The sequence below is a fragment of the Alligator sinensis genome, unplaced genomic scaffold, assembly GCF_000455745.1.
Source record: "Alligator sinensis unplaced genomic scaffold, ASM45574v1 scaffold293_2, whole genome shotgun sequence".
Lineage (NCBI taxonomy): Eukaryota > Metazoa > Chordata > Crocodylia > Alligatoridae > Alligator > Alligator sinensis.
Genome location: NW_005842922.1, coordinates 82414 through 102072, shown reverse-complemented (window position 1 = coordinate 102072; position 19659 = coordinate 82414). Strand labels below are relative to the sequence as shown.

Below are 19659 nucleotides of genomic sequence, written 5' to 3'. Positions count from 1 at the left end.
CCCCCCCCCCCCCCCCCTCAGTCTCCTTGGCTGTGGGGCTCACAGCTGGGGCAGCACAGAGGAATGCTGCCACCACTGTGAGCTCTGCACCTCACAAGACTCGGTGGCAACAGCATTCTCTGTGCTGCTGCCACTGAGTGGCAGCAACATTCTTTCCTCTCCCTCCACTGAGAACCCTACATTGATGTGGACTGCAGGGCCCACAACATAGGCACCACAGGGAAACACCGCTGCCACTGTGAACCCCACATCTCATGAGGCTCACAGCATTGGCCATGTTCTCCCCACTGTGGACCCAGCTGCCAATGATGCTTGCAATGAGGCAGCATTCTTGGTGCTGCCCCCACTTTGAACTCTGCAGCCCCTGTCAGCTGCAGGGTTTGCAGCTAGGGCAGTGCAAAGAACACTGCCCCTGCTGCAAGTCTTGCCAAGCCCCTTCAGCTCTGGGGTTCTTAGCTATAGGCACTGGTGCAGGGGGAGCCCAGGTTCATGATCCCAGTCTCCCCTTGTAGTGGTGATAAGGCACAATGGGATCTAATGTGTGATTCCACAGTCGCACCTCCTGCCATGCACATGTGGCATGACAGAAGGCACAATTGCGTGGATCACACATTAGATCCCATTGTTTGTGTAGAGGGGCCCTGAAAATTGTTCTGTTAGACGAGTATGTTTTGCAGTTTGTTAGGTATTGTTAGATGATGAGTATCTTGTCCAGACACTAAAATGTAAGATTAAAAATAGCAAAGAGCACATGGAACTAAAATGCTTTACTTCCTGAAACATTCTTCTTACTCTCAAGTGAAGAGTATGCTTCCTCTACAGAACTTCTGGTCTGGACATGAGACAGTGTCTAGTACCATCCACATTGGCCCCCTTAATATTTTGTATTTTACAGAAACAAAATGAAGTTTAGGTCTTTAAGAACATAATGTTTCACCAAAGAGAAAGTTCATGATCAATTATTGACATGTAAAATGGAGCTACCCTTGTCTGCAGTTAAGATTACATAATGGACAAGTACTGGTATATTTGAAAATGAAAGAAATGGAGGCAGTTTTTTCCCTCACTTTATTCCTTTTGCCAATTTTCTTTCAGACACTTGAGAGACAAAGGAGAGGATGACAAGATGCCTCCCATTCGAAAGAGACAGCGTGGCCTGCTGCTGAAGTTGCAACAGGAGCAGGTAAATAGTCCTCTGTTAAGAAAAAAAATCCATTTTAATCCATTGTTTAATTACTGGACAATTTACACATTGAGTACTGAATTAGAGACTGTCCACTAGGCTCTTAAGAAGCTCGTTGCAACTCTCTGGGAGCATCTACACGTGCTGTTAATGCACCTGCATAAACTCAGGTGCAGTTTGTGCCAGAGTCAACTGCTTCCTGGGTGCAGCATCTTCATGTGCACCCAGGACTGCAGCAATTTGAGCCAGGGTGGAGAAGCCCTTGCCTGGCAGGGGGCCAGGGGGGAGTCAGCCCCAGGCTCCAGGTAGTGGAGGACCTGGCTGGGGCATGAAGGTCTTACAGTGCGGGGCTAGGTGGAAGGCAGCACCCCTCACTGTAACACCCTCATGCCCCAGCCAGGCCCAGTCACTGTCTACAATTGCGTTTGAGTGCAAACACTTTGCTGTTGGATAGTACTTGTCCTGGACATTACTATCCTACAGAGGAGTTAATTAGTTTACTGCACCCTATTATGGGCATATGTGTAGACTGTGACACTTTACTGAAGAACTAGTTAGTCAACTCTTCAGTAAAGTGCGCATGTAGATGCACCTGCTGGTATTAATCTGTGTGCCAGTAGTTTCTAGTCTTGATGCCTTTTTTCTAGCTGAGCCTTCTGTTACTGGTATGCAACCACTGGTGGAGTTAGAGGATAATAATCAAACTGAGAATAGCCAAGTAAAATTGATATAGCATAATGCATTAAAACTCATTATGTAGCCCAGCCATGATGGTAGGTTTAGAAATATTGCTTAGAAACATCTGTGATTTAAAATTCTTTTGCTGTATATTCCCTGTACTTAAAGGCAGAAATTAAACGTCTCCAGGAGGCCAACAAGGCAGCTAGGAAGGAGAGACAACTGATTCTGAAGCAACAGGAAGAGATAGAACGAATCTGCCAGACTACCATGAAACTGCAGGAAAAACTGAAGTCTGCAGGGGAAAATAAACTGGTAAGCTGGTGTTAAAGAACTGTTGTCTTTCTATTTAGAACTGTTATGCCATTGATAATTGACTCCTTTGTTACTTCAACTTGGTAGCTTTTTGTTGATTATACAGTTGCAAATTTGCTCTTCTAAAACCTTACTTCATCTCTTGAGATTTTTCAGCAGCAGATGATGATCAGTTCTCAGAAGTGACTTTAGTGACTTGTGTGTGTGAGACGCACCTTAAATGGTGTGACTTACAGAAAAGGCTGATTGCTTGCACTTTGAAAATAAAGTATCTCAAAGGAGTCCCACAGTGGACCTGAAAAACTGAGTCACTTTTAAAAACTTTTTCTTTTCATTTTTTTTGTTTCTTTTGTTTGGTTTTTTTGGTCACTCTCTTGTTTAATCTGGAAAATCTAAAAGTTTTTTGCTAATCTTTAGAATACTTTATTTATTCTTGAAATTAAGCAGATTATAAGTATTTAGGAACATAAAATAGGGAGAAGTCTTTGTCACAAACAAATACCAGCTACTGCTATTCTTGCATAAAAGACCATACTGGAGAGTGAATATACCTGGTTACAGTACTGGATTTTTTTATAATCACAACAACAAGGAGTTTTCAGTTTGTTTTACCATACAAAAAAGCATGAAAGTGTGGATGACAAGGTTCTTTGGATAAATCTGATATCTTTTATTTGACCAACTCAAAGAGTTGGAAATTTTTTTTGCAAGCTTTTGGGTACAAATACCCTTCATCAGGCTGAGGAAATGTCTGTAGTTGGTTTGTGCTCTTCCTGGATGGACTAGTAAAGAAGCCAGAGGCGGCCACTATGCATGAAAGAGAGCCAGTCAGTGAAAATGTAAAATGAGGCAGTCAGTGGGTGAGACACAGGTGGCGGGTCGGGGGAGGGAACTAATATAGCTGGTAAATAGTAGAGAGGTTACCTGGGGAGTCAGATGTTAGGCAAGTTATAATAAATCCAGTGTCTGTATTTAATCCATGATTTTTTGTATCCAGTAGGTCAATGAAGTGAAGTTCATAGGCTCGTCTGTGAAAGGTGTTTTGTAAATTCCCTTTGAGCATTAGAACTGAGAGATTGGAGAGAGAGTAGTTTTCTTGTTAGGAATGTGCCTGCACAGGTGATTGGATATTCTTATCTGATAGATTTTTGGTGTGCATTCATTCTGGTGCACAGTTGTTGTTTCATTTCTCCTACATATTTTCCATTAGGGCATTTGGTGCACTGGATGAGATGTAGTACATTTCTGGAGGTGTAGGTATAAAGATCCAGGAATGGTGATGGTTCTGTTGTGGGGGTGTAGTTATTGTGGGAGTAGTGGAGATATGTTGGCTGGTTTAACATTTCTTGTCATGACATGATTTGGATCCATTCGGTGTGTTTTGGGCCATACAATCTTCCATTTAGGTTCCAGGGAGGGATGATGCGTCATAACCAGTGGTGTGCGATTCATGGCGGGGGTTTCCTTCTGTACTGCAGCAGTTCTTCATGTAGTACCTGGGTGGCTGTTTCAAAAGCGTGATATGTCTCTCTGGAGGAGTGTCCTTGTTGAGTGAAAACCTTTTTGAGATTTGTGAGGTGATGATCATGAGTGTTCTCAGTGCAAATGCAGTGGTATTGGAGGGCTTGGTTGTATAATACAGCTTTCTTGGTGTGTTTAGGATAATTGATGGTTCTGTGGAGATGCGTATGTTGATCTGTGGGTTTCTTGTATGTGGTGGTCTGTATTTTACCATTCTCGACAGTGATCATTGCATCTAAAAAGGAAATGTTGGTGCTGAAGTATTCAGGAGAGAGTCTGATGGAGGGGCGATGATTGTTGAATTTCTGAGGAAATCAATCAGATTGCAGGTTTTCAGTCCAAATGATGAACATGTCATTGATATATCTTAAGTATAGCAATGGTTTGTTGGATTAGTCCTTGAGGACATCTTTTTCCAGGTGGCTCATAAAAAGGTTGGCATATTGTGGGGCCATTTGGTGCATATAACTGTGCTCGTGCTCTGGAGGAAGTGTTGGTTATTGAAAGTGAAGTTTGTTGTGTGTAAGGATGAAGTGTACAAGTTCAGTAATATCTTTGGATCTGTACTCAGTTGTAATCTTGCTCTTGCAGATATGTAAGGCAGGCTTGGATGCTATCCTGGTGTGGGATGTTGGTATATAAGCTGGTAATATGCTAACCTTTTTATGAGCCACCAGAATGAACGCACACCGGAAGTCTATCAAAGACAAGAATACCCAGTTAAAAGGATGAAGTGTACAAGTTCAGTAATATCTTTGGATCTGTACTCAGTTGTAATCTTGCTCTTGCAGATATGTAAGGCAGGCTTGGATGCTATCCTGGTGTGGGATGTTGGTATATAAGCTGGTAATATGCTAACCTTTTTATGAGCCACCAGAATGAACGCACACCGGAAGTCTATCAAAGACAAGAATACCCAGTTAACTGTGCGGGCACATTTCTCACAAGAAAACCACACTCTCCAGTCTCTCAGTTCTAATCCTCAAAGAGAATTTACAAAACCCCTTTCACAGACAAGCCTATGATCTTCACTTCATCAGCCTACTGAATACAAAAAATCATGGACTAAATATAGACATTGAATTTATGACACATTATAACCTACCTACTATCTGACTCCCCAGGTAACCTCTCTACTATTTACCAGCTACATTCATGTCTGTCCACCATCCTGTCACCCCTCTCCACCACCACCTGTCTCACTCATTGACTGCCTCATTTTACATCTTCACTGACTGGCTTTCTTGCATGCATACTGGCCTCTGGCTTCTTTACCACTCCATCCAGGAAGAGCACAGACCAACTGCAGATGTTTCCTCTGTTGGCTACAAATGTCCAACTCGGGATCCTTAAAAATTCTGGCTTATTAGGCGGATTGAAACACTGTAATGAAGTTAAATCATAAACTTTGGGGCTGGTCCCCGCCCCCAACGCAAGCTACAAGAGTCAAGTATACCTATCCCACAGGCAGTGGAGTCTGCCGTTGAGGCTTCTTTCAGCGTGGTATCATCTTCTAGAAGGGAGTCGCCGGCTGGTCCTTCTGGCTGGACAGGTCGGGTGCTGGTCAAGTTGGAGATCAAGAAGGCGCCCCTGAGGGTCACTTTTCACTGCTTTTTATCTGTCCTTGGCAGACTTTGGTGACTACCCAGTTTTCAGGTTTGCCCAATCCAGGGGTCATTGACCCTCGTGGGACTTCCCCCCTCGGTGGCTACTGGATGGCATCTGTCAGCCCCTGGGGTCGTCCACATGTACGTGCAGGTTTGGGAGTCCATTGATGAATTTTGAATAGGGCTCTGGGAGCGGTAGATTTGGAGATATTCATCCCAAAAGTTGGTCCCCGGCGTTGATTAACCCAGGCCAGGGCTTCTAGCCCTTGATCAGTGACGTTTAGAGATGTCCCGGTTGCTACATTGTCTTCTATTGATTTCTTCCATTGGTTGATCTGTAGTTTCCTTAGGTGGTAATTGCTGTCTGCTACTGTGTTACACATTCAATCACGGATTCACTCCCTCTTTCAGGGGCCAGCCTGATACAGGGAAGCAGCAGTTTGACTCCTGCCCTTGTTAACATTGTTACTAAACACGTTCACAGTTGAAAGGTGAGGAGTATAAAATATAAGCTACAAATGCCACGGCACACAAATAGATAAAAATACCAAAATACAAAGGGAGATATAAAATGCACACATACAAATTTTAAAACACAATTCCTTATCTTAAAGTGAAAGAAAGAGGAAGGAAGAAAAGGTAGAAGAGGAAAAACATATCCAAGGAGGGGAGAGCAACTGCAGGCAAGAGGAAAAGGGGGCTTTCTGCTACATCTCAGCCTGATGAAGTGTAATTGTACCCCAAAGCTTGCAAAGAACTTTTCCAACTATTTGAGTTGGTCTAATAAAAGATATTGGATTTACCTAAAGAACCTTGTCTGCCTGTGTCTTTAGACCAACACAGCTACAACCCATAGCCCTGAAAGTCTGGATTGCATTTGTATTGTTGTGAAGAAAAAATAGAAGAAATGGTCAGAAAGGAAAGCAAGCAACCTATGCTTCAACTTACGTTAATGAGACAACCTTCTTAGAAGGTGAGGGAATTAAAATGTAGAATCAAGATTCAATAGAAAGGGACTGGAAGAGAACAAAATTGAGTAACAGAAAAGGCCTGTGGCAGAGGTAGAATCTTAGTACCTTGAAACAGTTTACTATTATTGCTTACTACTTTCTCCAGGTAGGAGGTTGAGACTACAAGTATGAAAATTCAAGGAGATGGAACGTTATATTTTCACTAGCCAATTGCCGATCAGGAATGACAGGGGGGCAGGCAGGGACAGAGCGCCGCTACCCACCACCCCATGCCACCGCCACCACCCAGGAGCTGGGGGGGAGGTTGCCCTGCTGTCCCCTCCATCCCCCTTGGCTGGCACCACGTGCTGCTACCTCCTCCAGGGAGCAGGACCCGGGGAGGTGGGGGCAGAGGCCAGCAGTGCTGGCTTTGACCCCTACTCCATCCCCACTGTCATGGCAGTGCACCGCCACCTCCTGTCTGGAACGCTCTTGGAGTGCTTAGATTGGTTGTTTCAGTCAGCATTGTGATCAGCTGCCGAGACAACCAATCAGTGCAAACAAAGCATTGCGCAGAGACAGACAGAGTAATGCTTTTATTATATTAGAATAATATAGAAAAGACCAATTCAGTATTTGGGACAACAATTTGGACCCTTGTTAATGGTATCATCAGTGGAGAACTTTAGTGTCTAGCAGCACTTTAACTAAAGAGGTCATTGTCAGAATTCTTTAAAATAGGTGTAAGGAAGCTACTGAGGTTATTTAATATGAGGAACCAGTAACTGAAGCTTCTGGAGCACCACTACTATATTTACGCACAGAGCTATCCCTAGGGTACCGCGAATCTGGGCGACTGCCCCAGACCCCGTGCTTTTGGGGGGCCCTGTGGAGTTGGGTAGAGCAGCCATGGCCCCTCCCATGGGGCCTGCCTAGAGTTGGCAACTCAGCCCCATGCCGCAGAAGAACCACAGAGGAACCCTCCCCCCTTTGTGTGGGTACAATGGCCCTGCACAGTGTTAGGGGGGCCCCACACAGGCTGATTTGCCCCAGGCCCCCCAACCCCCTTAGAGGTCGGCTCCATTTACTCGCATGCCACATGCACTCTTTTCCCAAAACTTAGCCTTCCAAAATTGGGGTACATATCTTAAGCAGAAAAGCTGATTTTCTAGCAGGCAAATGCAGGGAGCAGATCTGGGGAGGAGGGGTCCAGTGGTGCAGTTACACCCCTCTTTGATTCCTGTTCCAGAGTTTAAATCTAACTGCCTAACAGCAGCTGTGGCATGTTTATTTAGGTAGCACTGGGGGAGTCAGTTGACTGCATGGCTCATTGTAATCTAGCTGATTGCTGCTAATTGCTCTTCACTCACACTTGTTAATGACCTTCTCTTTTTTTAATGGTTTTCTTGTCCCACTAATCATGATATTGTTTGTGCAGCTATTTTGCTGTCTATTGGCTACTCTTTGTTTTTCCACTCCCATTTAACAGCACTTTCAGACTGTTTGCAGCTTTTTTTCAAAATTCTGGATCTGCCCATGGAGTCTAGTTTTCAGCAGCAGTTAGTTTCAGCTTTTAGCTGAGCAGCCAAGAAGCTGATGACCAGTTCAGCTATGAATGAGTTAAACCTGTAACTTTTGCCTGACTAGGAAAGGTAGGGTGAGACAGACAGATTAGGTTCTGTCCCTGCTGTATGTGGCCATAACTCGAAAAATTGTCCTTTTTTTCCTTCATTCTATTTTTTTTATCAAAATCAAGGTGTCTCTCATGTTGTGGTATGTAGCAGACAGAAAAATACTGTGGATTGATGTTCTGTATCTGGCAATTAAGGAATAAATGAATTCAGTGAAACAATTAAAAGGATTGAACAAGTACATTGAATTTTGTCTTTCACTTATTTGTTCACTTTAATTAATTGGTGTTGCCTGTGGGTTTACTCTCTAGATTGTGTTTGAATTATAGTAATTTCAGAATAAACTTTAAGCTACTGGAATCCAAGGATCAAACTTGGATATAGCAGGGTAGTAACAATTGACTATTTAAAGCCAAATTTCCCTGGAAGTTGGGAGAAGGAGGAAAGTTGATCAGTATTCAAAGTTATTTTCTTGATCTTTTTTTCAAATCATCACCCAAGGCCTGGACAACTGTTCTTAATTTTTATTTAATGCTTGTATTGCAGGAGTTGCACAGTGAAGACGACATAAAGCAGAGCAATGCTTCCAGCCCACTTCCAACTGACACAGAAACCCGTAGCCCTTCCCCTATCTCCATCTCCAGTAGCGAGACTAGTAGCATTATGCAGAAGCTCAAGAAAATGCGCAGCCGAATGGATGAAAAGTAACTATTTCTTTCTTTTTTGTTTGTTTGTTTGTTGTAGTTTAGTAAAACCAGTAGGAGTAGATAAATTGTTGTCTGGCATTAAAAGCAGTCAATGACACTGCTCAGTTTGTTTCCCCTTTAATCACAGTTACACTTAATTTTAAATGACCATGACCGTTTCATTTGAGGAGCTGATATGAAATTCATTCTAAAAGCATGCTTAAAGAAAGAGCCTACTGTATTTCAATTCAGTCAGGTCTCTTATAAGACCACTGAGGCACAGTGTCTGTATCCTCTCTGTGCCTCACCCTTCCTTTAAAAGAGAATTTTTTTAGCAATGGTGCTTTTCTGAACAATAAGCAGGTCACCACTGTTAATAGCTTTTATATAAAATTGATTGTTAACTGGTTAGGGCAGTTAAACTTTTCCAAATAATGCACCTTTTGTCCTAATTTTTCTTCTGTTTCTGTCATCATCCCAGAATGATAGGAGAAAAAGTTTAAAAAAAAAAAAAAAAAAAAGTATTGCATGTTCTGCAAAAAGATGCTTATGATTGATCAGGGTGCTGGCCATTTGAAATTCCACTGGTAGAATATCCCCTTCAGTGTTAAGTGTTCAGATACCATGGGGATGAGAGCTCTGGCAGTATAGCGAGGGAGGTCTGTATAAGTACCCAGCGCAGTAGGAAAAAGCTTGATACATGGCCATTTTAATTACACAGACTTTATCTGTTATAGTCTAAGTCAGACAAAAAGCAGTTGTGATCCTTTGAGTTCCCTGTGTTCCCTGTTTAGTTTTCTTTTTGAAAATACAAATGCCATTTAGAGCTCTGGAGCCACTGTGACTTCAGAACAATAAGGAAACATTTTCTCTACATCTGAAACCAATCATGCTACTTTTATTCAGATCACCTGAATAAAAGTAGATTCCTGTTATCATTTTTTTCTAACATTGTTTGATCCCTTAAAAATGGGAGAGCCCTTGTTTATAGACAAAGCTGTGTTTCAGGGTTTTCAAAAAGCAAATAATTTTTTGCCGGATCCTACTTTCTCACCAAAATAAGAAGAGGTCTTTGTTAACCGTGAAGAGTTAATCAACGAATTGGATCAAATATCAAAAACATGGCAGATGCTATAATTCAGAATTGATTGTATAAACTTTTCAAACATAGTAGAGCAGTCACTTTCTCTTGTCACTTGCTCTAAGGAATAAGAAATAGAAATTGGTGTTGCATACATGTGTGTGGTCTAATGTGTGTGTTCCACGTTCATTACTTTTTTTCTTTTTCCTTCAGTTGTATGTATTTGGTAAATGTTCATTTAAGGGGAGAGGAGGTGGGACTTTGTTTAAACATGAAAAGATCCCTAGAACAGTGGTTCTCAACTTATTGGATCCTGTGACCTAATTTAGAACTGACCTGCATGATCAGAAGCTGGAAGTAGCATACGAAAGCTGTCATAGCCCATTGCTATTTTGGTGCAAAGCAGTACTGTGCACAAGTGCCCAAACCTAGTACTGTGCTATGCTGCCTCCTAAACCAGAATGAGGAAGGTTGAATTAGAACATCACTGAACCTTGTCTAATTTGCTGTGCCTCCTAGAGATCAGTAAGTTGGTATACTGCTTCTTGTTCAGAAGGTAAAACTCAGCATAATGGCTTATAATGCTGCCTGGTGCTGTGTTGGCATGCAGTGTTGTGAGTCAGCTGACCCTTCTAGCTTCATAGCCATCCTGATGGCCTACTGATGGACTGCAGTCTTCGTCTTCTGGTTGAAAACCACTGCTCTGAAAGGTTATCTTTTGTCAAGCTGATTATTTTTTCATACTTGATGCTTTAATAGATGGCCCTGAAATTGGATGCTTAGTCATTAAAAAAAATAGAAGAGCAGTGTAGACTTCAGTGGCTTTATTTTGTAGGACATGCACTTAGGACATCAAAAAAGAAGTAATCAGATTTTAAAAAGTCCAGCAGGGTGACAAAAAATGACGAAGTCTGCAAAACACAATTAAATCTGAAATAACTAGCACTATGTATTCTAGAGAAGAGAAAACTGAGATGGGGGATTTGATAAGTCTTCAGATATCTGAAGGGCATTATAAAGGGGGTGGAGATGGCCTTTTCTCTGTGGTTGCAAGGGACTAGGACTAGGAGCAATGGCCTCAAACTGCAGTAGAAGAAATTTACTTTGGAACTGAAGAAGAACTTTCTGACTATGAGGGTGGTTGAGTGTTGGAGTAGGATGCCTGGAGAAGTGGGATCTCCATTCTGGAAAATTTTTAATAGGTTAGACAGACACTTGCCTGGGATAGTTTAGTGGGGGATAATCCTGTCTTGAGCAGGGGGCTGGATTAGATGACCTTGTTATGTCCCTTCCAGCCCTACTTTCCCATGATCCTATGGCAAGAATTATGTTAAAACACAGTATGACAAGACATTTTTGACAGATTCTTGAGAGGAGCAGAAAAAGAAAGTAAGCCCTTAAGAAAGTACCGGTACTGAATTTGTCTATACTGTGTGAGATGTAGTGTAGTAAAGAAACTAAATAATAAGAATTAAGTAAAAGCAAACTGGGGGAAGGAAGGTGGCTTTTAAAAAATCTGTTGTGCTTTGGACGGGATAAGAATACTGAACTTGCTCTACTCTATAGCAAGGGAAGAGATCCTTTGTCTTCTTGGAGCTGAAGTAGCAGCTTCAGTACCTGTCTTCTAACAAGAAAAGAGAAGAGTTGTCTTATTCCATGAATCCTTGTAGTATGCATGTGAACAGGAGCATGCTCTGTCAAAGAGAATTAACCCTCTCCCCTTTCCTCCAATCCCCTGTGGCTTTAACAATCAATGCATTAAGGACATAAAGGAACTGACATTATTCTGTTGTTGCTTTACATAAATAGGTTTCTTACCTTGCATTGTAATTAATAATGAGCTATGTGTAGCATGTCATTTTCTTATGAATAACTTACACCAACATTTCATTAGGAGACTGATTTCAAACCATTATCAGACAAGAATTTAGTAAGATGGATCCTACCTTGCAGCATAGTACTTTTAATAAATCAGACGGCGCTTAACCAGAGAAATGTGAAATCAAGCTTGTGTTTAACTGAGAAGGCAAAATAACAATGCTTGCAGTATAACTAGAAAAAACATGAACTAGTGAACGTCAGACTTTTTCTGAAATCATTTCGCTGTTTGTTAACCAAGTGATGATAATCTTTAATTCACTGGCGTTTACCTTTTAGAGAAATGATCCGATGTAAATGTGAACCTATAAGTGAAAATGTCTTTAAGTGGGTCAGACTCATACAATTCTCCACATTGCAAAACCAATATATAATTTAGTTCTATTAATATTCTTTACTGTGTATTGGAATAGCAGCTGCTGAAGACCAGGGTATAAATGCATAGATAGAACTGCAAATAGAAGCTTGTACTTGGGCAATAGAACATATCCTAAGATTTAAGGAAAAATTAAGATAGTTAACAATAAGAAAAGCAGCATGAATTGAATTGATAAAGAATAATACTTCAGAGTTTATGCACAAGTCATTATGTTCTGTTACCTTTGAAGTAAAATGTACAGTTTGTTTTCTGTTTGATAGACTAGGTGATATAAAATCAGTGTAATGTTTAATGCATCTAAAAAAATATTTGCTAGATGCTCTCCTTCTCTCATTCTTTCTGTCTTTGCTATCTTGTTTTTAAACTCTTCCTCCTTATTTTGTAGACACTGCTCTCCTGTTCACTACTTCTTCTCTGTCTTTACGTCTCACCACTGGGCCTCTCTCAGTGTCTGTTTTCCCAACCTCCACCCCAAATTCCAGCTGTATATCTACAACCAATTGGTCAGGTAACGGTACCTTTCTCAGTGGTAGACTCTTTGATCGAGCATGCTCTGTTCAGTCCTAAATAGTCTGGAAACTCTTCATCAGTATAGAGTTTTGGCAGACTTTCCTCACTATTTCTAAGTGAATCTCATATTGCTAATTAGATATTCTGAATGGCAGACAGACAGCCTGTTCCATGTCCCTGTTATCTAGTTGTTACTACAGAACAGCAGTGTGAACTTTATCTAGGTCTTAGCTTAAAGTCTGTACACTTGGACTTCAGTTACAGTATGTGTGTATGGGGAGAACCCCAGGCTTAATCATCTTAACTGCACGCACAAGCTGTTCTTATGCCATGATTTTTCTTAAACTTTTGGAACTGACAGCTTAAAAATGCAACATTTAGCACCAGAAGCATAGTTAGCCTCTGAGAATGGTGATGTTGTTTGTATGCTTTTTCTCCAAAACTTCCTCTCCAATATAAACTAGAGGTCTTATTGGATAATTTTCTGTAGAGATTCCCATTTATGAAGATGTGTGTGCGCGCCATTGGTGTTGCAGTTGGAACCCTCTAGAATGTATCAAATATTGAGGTTGTATGTACATTCCCTGTGGTTCTGACCACTCAGCCCCAAGAGTTATAAAAGGGAATTGAACTTCAACTAGTCCTCTATTTCCTCCTGCCACCATAGGTTGAAGGGCTGAATTGTTGTTCTTTTACACTGGTTTCGACAACCTCTATAGCTGTGTTAAAAGTTTTGTGTAGCTATTAGTTTAGTTAGTTTTTCACGCCATTCTGTGCTTCTATGGGTTGATTCCTTGGGCATCTGATTTTGTTTAGTTCATTGAATCATGGAAAATTCAGATGTTGTCTAGTTCATTCCTTCCAGCCCCCCATCAGGATCAGTTGTACATGGAGAATATATTTTCTTGGTCCTGATATTTTGATGCAGTTTACTTCACTGTCAGGCCTTTCAAGATGGTTGAGCTTGAGGAGAATCCAAGTTTTTAAATAGTGTGCATCATATGTGGGACGATTTTGTATTCAGACCAACATTCCATTCTTTTGAGTCCCACTCTCAGCAGTGATGCACAGCTTATGCAGATTATCCATTGAATTTCCCAAATTCAGAGTAGGAGTTCCAACTTTACTTGTTGAAGAGAAGGCTGTATGACAGAGGTGGGAAAAATACGGCCCTCAGGCCAGATCCAACCCACCAGGCTGTTCTGTATGGCCCATGGGGCCCCCCCAAAAAAACAATTACTCCTGGCCCACAGCTGCCCCTCTGAAAGCCGGCAGGAAGTGGGCTTTCAGAGGTCATGCATCGTTGGACTGGGTGAGCTCTGTGCTTCCATCTTTGTGGGGCGCCTGACACTCCAGCTGGGAGCCCCATGTGGAGGCACTGTGTGTGATGGAGCAGGACTGTGGGGAAGGGAGTTCCAGTCAGTGGGTGTGGGGTTTGTGGTGGGTGTGGGCCCTCCTGCCACATGCCTCCCATCCCACCATGGTGCATAGCCCCCATCACTGCTGGCAGCAGCAGGCAGTAGGCTCCAGCTGCATCCCAGGATCTGCACATGGCGGCATGGAGCCTGCTCATCCTGGGCAGCTGGTGCACACCATCCAGTTAGGCCAGGCTGGCTCCATGCCAGCATGTAGGGCTACCGGCATTGCAAGTGGGAGCCATGTGCCATCAGGCTGGGCTGGGCTGAGCTGGCTCCGTGCCTCTATGTGGGGCTTCCAGCGCTCCAGCGGGCAGCTGCACATGGAGGCATGGAGCCTGGTGTGATGGCACACGGACTGGGAGCTGTGGGGGGTTGCACGCCATCAGGCTGGATGGGCTCTGTGCCTTCATGTGTGGCTCCCCTCTGGAGTGCTGGAAGCCCCATGAGGGGACGCAGAGCTAGCCCAGCCAGATGGCACGTAGCTCCCACCTGCAGTGCTGGGAGCTGTGTGCAGCGGCACAGAACCAGCCCATTCTGGCCTGAAGGCTCATGCCAGCTGGCCAAGCTGGGCTGGCTCTGTGCCAACACGTGTGGCTCCTGGGATTCAGTTGGAGCCATGTGCCATGGGGGGGCTCTGCCTGCCACGGGCCATGAGTGTCCCGAGGACCTGCTGCTTGCTGCTGCCCGTGGCAGGGGCTGTGCACCATGGGGGGTGGGGGAGGCATGTGGCGGGGGGGCACCCACACCCAACAACACACAGTCCCCCCCCACAGCCCCCCCCCAAAAGTCGTTAAGCGATCCTCCAGCTGAAATAATTGCCTACCCCTACTGCATGACTTTTCATCCTAGTTGAAATACTTAGCAAAGTTCTGTTGTCTGAAGGTGCCTAGAAGTTGAGCTTTTGAGAAATTTTGCTTTTAAAATAGCTTTGAAGACAGGAGTTCTGATTGGACTCAAAGCTCATCTCTTTTCTTGATGTAAGGAAGAAGAGGATGTACATGACAGCTCCCTTTAGGCTTATGTAGATTTTTTAAAAACAAGTTATAGAAGCTTTGCTGTGGGTAAAGATCAATGCCAGGATGCAGTTTGAGGGGTGCTCCAGGAGTTCTCAATATGGTGAGGCCTCTATGCAGTATTCTTCTGAAATAACCGTAAAAGATCCTCTCAGCCTTTGTTAGATCAACAAGTCAAAGTCTCATTTCGTTTTCTCTTGGTGATAGAGGCCTTCGTGAAGGCCTGTGATGATTCAGCTTTCATGTTTAATCTTTTACTGCTTTGGGCAATGCTGTTTCTTTATTATGTGGTCTCCAGCTTCTGGGTCTCATATCTTTATGTACATATCTAAAGAAGACGTATCTCTGCTTAGTTTTACCTCTGTCCAAAGTGATTTCTGGTCTCTGGAGGAAAAAAGGTAGAGAGTAGTCATTCAAGTAGCTGCTGCTTCTTTTCACCAAATGAGTCTGCTTCCATCATCTACATCTCTGCCTTTCCACAAGACATTTCAGGAGCTCCTGAGCAGAATAACAACGAATTATCTAGATCAGTTTTGGTAGTTCAAGGGAGATCTTTCAGTTGTTTACTACTATATGACTTCTGAAGTTATCTCTTCTGTATATATAACTCCTGTCCTACTCTTTCATTTCTACTCTTTCAGCTGAGAATTTCTGGCTGTCACCCACCTCTGCGCCACAAGAATAGGGGCAGATTAGTCAGAGAATCTTTTATAAACTGTTAACCAATTGGCTGTCCCTTTTAGTAGGCCCTTTAAGCAATTGGCTCCAAGTTTTAAGACCTTGTATGTGAGGGAATGACCCTTGAATCTTTTTGCATGTCAGTTAATAACATGCTTTGGGCTATTCACATATTCATTTCCTTTGTAACAGTAATAGCCTCTTAATCAGAGAAAATTTTCATTCAGTGCCATGAGACCCTAATCTCCATGGTTCACATGTTTAGCGACTTGCCTGTTTCTGGTGGGGGAGCAGGCCCTGGGCAGCCTGCTCCTCCATCTCTGCATTTGTCCCAGCACTTGCCACTTTGGCTTTGGTTGCGCTGCTTTTTTCCAGGATTATTTTTGCTAATGGGAAATCCCAGTAGCAAATTTTGCCTTGGCGTTGTAAATTAGCAACATCATGCACTTATTCCTGTGCAATTTGAGCTGTTTGTGGCATTGCAGGGAGGTTTGAATGACCACAAACCACACATGCCTGCATGTCTGGATCCAGCATTAGTGACCAGACTTGCAGTGCAAAAAGTGAAATTCAGATCTTGCTATCTGACAATATGATTTGTTCCACAATTTTTTTTGTTTATCTATCCAAAACTTCATTTTAGAAAATAAATTAATTGATGCAAGCTTTTCTATAAGCCTCACATTATTAGAGGAAGCCTGTGTTTGTACAACGTGAATATTAAGCAGGTCCTTACTTACTATTTAGAGTACTAAAATTCCATCTCCAAGATGTGTTGTGGTATTTGAAAATAAACCTGGGGTATGCTATGCTCAGTTTGTCTAAGGACAGGGACCAGAATGTGTATACAAATCCTATGACTACTTATGTCAGATGCATTCTGGGTGCTTTCCAGCATTTCAGTTTTACAGTGTGCTTGGAAAAGTTGTCACCAGAAAAAATGAGGATGCTACCTGCAGTTTGATTCTTACTTTTGTTAAGCTTTATAGTCTTAAATTAACAGCCAAATAATCTAACTAGTTGGGGTGGAGAGGGCAGTCACACACCCTTTATTCACCTGATCATACTCTTTTTTGAGAAGTATAATGTTACACAGTCTGTCAAGGGAAGGGATCTGAGCAGGCAGTGCTCAAATGAAGTCACTTACCTTTAGCTGCTGTTCAAGTGGATTGCCAATATGGAACCATATTCACTTTCCTTATGATTGTTCATATAGTTTGAAAAAACTCTGTAGTTCTTTGACATTGAGGCTAGTAAGGAAAATGTTGGTATTGTGTAATAGGAATGCTTGCTTTCACAGTGATCGCTACTTTCTTGAGGGTTCCAACTTAATGCCAAAGGCACTTTTTGCTGTCAAGATGGGGACTGGTACAAACATTATTTCAAATTGGTTATTGCTAGATTACTCCTCCTAACCATCAGTTATTATTGAACCTTCTCAAAACTTGGATATTATAAGCTTCTTCTAGTTTACTCACCCTCTACCATGAGTCCTGATTGTTCTCACTTATTTATCACACTCTTTAATAGATTGGGCCCCTCATTTAACTTCGAGCAGAATTGTATTATGACTCTGATTCAGTGGACTTTGTGAAAAGTTAAATTTAAAACCTCTTTGGAGGAAACAGCATTAAAAATCAGAGGTGGGCCTCTCCATGTATTATCAATATGATAACATACTTTTGCTTGAAAGACTTGCCCACTTACTTTTACAGAAATGTTTAAAGATGTGAAATAGAAGATGCTAATATTTGTTACAATTGACAGTACTTCAACATTTTTCTGTGCTATTCTTTGTAGGTTGTCAATGAGTAATCATAAGTATTATAGAATATTATCAAGAAAGTACTAGCTTCCATTTTATTTAGGGTTTTTTCCTAGTTTTATATTAGAAATATAGGGAGTCTTACATAGCATTGATACTGTCCTAGCTGATTACCTTTTGGTTGTGCATATTTGTACATCATAATGACAAAGCACCTCACGATTGGGTTTTTGGATATGTTGAATTTTTTTTCATTGCCTTGTATATTTATTAGGTTCTTGACTAAGCGAGAACAGAAGCTGATGCAACGGCGACAGCATGCTGAAGAATTACTGGAGTGGAAGCGCCGTCTAGATGCAGAGGAAGTAGAGATACGCCGGATAGAGAAACAAGCTTTAGCTGCCTGGGACAAACAGCTACTCAAAACAAAAACAGCAAAGAAGGACCTGGGCGACCAGAGGACTGAACCCAAAGGTAATACCAAGGAATGTTCAAAGAAAGAATTAGTTTAAATAGTGTCTGCAGCTTATTGGAGCTCGTGAAATTGGTAAACTGACATAACATAAAATAAGGGTATCAAACTTGGCCAGTCTCACAAACTGGATGAATAGTGCAGGGCCAATCTGTGGGCCTGATCAGGCCCATAGACCAACCCTTGATGCTGGAGACAGCATGCACCCCAGATAAACCGAGTGTGCTGTTTGCATTCTGTATGCTGGCCCTAGACTGGCCCTACGTGATGAATCTGGCACACAGGGCTGGTCTGTGGGCTAATCTGGACTGGACCAGGATCCAACATGCAGGACCAAACTGGCTTTGTGTGCTATTTTGTAGCATGCAGGGCCAGTGTGAGACTCAGAGACAGCACCACGGGCCAGATGATAGGACTCCAGCCCACAGGCTCTCTTTTCAACTCTTGACCCCTGGGCAGCATAATCAGTGAACTAGTAATTGTGTGTTCTCTCCATGTTTGGCAGTGATTCGCCCTCTATACACTCCCATATAATCCTGTGTGCTGCTCTGCTCTTTACTGTCTTTTGCCCCTTCATTCTTTCACCTTTGTTTAAATGGTCACATCATTAATGCTTGCCACTTACCCAGTCATATCTTCAACAGACTTGCCTTTTTAATTTTGGCAAGAGGATCTCCCACAAGCACCATCTTTTCCTTTCTTCAAAACTGTTTGCTTTCAGTTGCCTTCTCCTAGTCATATCTTTGACTCTGGGCTTTCCTTTATCTACATATTACATCCTGATGTATACCTGATACCTGTGTTCCACCGCCTCTGTTGTTATAATGCATGCCTTTATTTTATTTCCCTTGGCTGTTGTAATTATCACCTCTCCAGACTTCATCATTTGCATAGTGCCTCAGTCTACTTTTTATATACAAAGAAGTATGATCACATCAAGCATGTCAGAACCTAGATTTAAATTGGTTTTCCCTCTTTTTTTTTTTTTTTTAAACCAAAATATTCTGTAGTCTTTCACTAGCTTTTCTCAGAAACCTTCCCTTTTAATTCCCATTTCCACTTCAGTGTCCTTTTCTGTTTCCCTATGTGCAACTTTACTACCTTTGGTGTGATGACAGTTCCTGCCATCAGAGGCAGCTTTGTTTTGTCTCAGTCCGAGTTTCAGATAGATGAAAGGCTACTTTTCTTACCTGCCCCTTGCTCATACTTTCTCTCTTTGTCTGTTAATTCTGCAACTGTATATGACTGATGTGTTTTGCAACACGGTTTGTATGAAGCATTCTAATTATGCAAAATAAACTGTTTTGGTGCAGCTTCAAAAAATGAGTTGGTCAGCTTTAGGTTGTCTTTAGGCAGCTTGTAGCTTCAGCATGAGATATAGAGGACAAGGACGTAAAATGGAGGGGTTGCTCCCAAAGGGATGTCCCTTTTTCATCCTTCCTTTTTTTTTGTTGATAAAAGGCAACACCTTTTTGAATCTGTGAGGCAGTTCAGTGTTGTGATGAATGTCTCATATCACTGCTAACAGCCATTTCGATTCCACATGGCTGTAAAACACGTAAAGTTGAATGCCCAGTTATATAGTTTTAATAGGCTCAAACCCCAGAATGTTGAAAAGGAAATATATTTGTAATTTAAAAAAGGCTAGAAATCAGTTCCTCCATGAATCTACTAATAAATGTAGGTGCACAATTTGCTTGGAAAGTTGGGGAGGTGGGGGGCTTCCCCAGTCTCTACTCTGACATGAAGTTGTTTTCCAAGGTGTGTGGGTCGTGTCCCCCCTCACTCGCCCAATAACACTGTGTAGATCTTGTAGAAGTAAAATGAAAACAGGAATGTTAAAACCAAGTCCTCACTTTAGGATTATTTTACCTGGTAGCAGTGATTAAATCAT

The 19659-nt window shown here is 42.2% G+C and overlaps 1 protein-coding gene across 5 annotated transcripts in view; it reads left to right on the top strand.

Annotated features, from left to right (window-relative positions):
* The window catches only part of CEP350 (centrosomal protein 350), a 95909-nt gene that overhangs the window by 48708 nt on the left and 27542 nt on the right, over window positions 1-19659 (top strand). For 4 of the 5 annotated variants that reach the window (XM_025192430.1, XM_025192431.1, XM_025192432.1 and 1 more), the window contains 5 exons: window positions 1096-1183; window positions 2030-2176; window positions 8432-8589; window positions 12295-12417; window positions 17568-17767. In XM_025192430.1, the coding sequence (XP_025048215.1) occupies window positions 1096-1183; window positions 2030-2176; window positions 8432-8589; window positions 12295-12417; window positions 17568-17767 (716 nt within the window). The remainder of the gene's footprint in view (window positions 1-1095; window positions 1184-2029; window positions 2177-8431; window positions 8590-12294; window positions 12418-17567; window positions 17768-19659) is intronic. The other variant, XM_014525982.2, reaches the window with a different exon arrangement.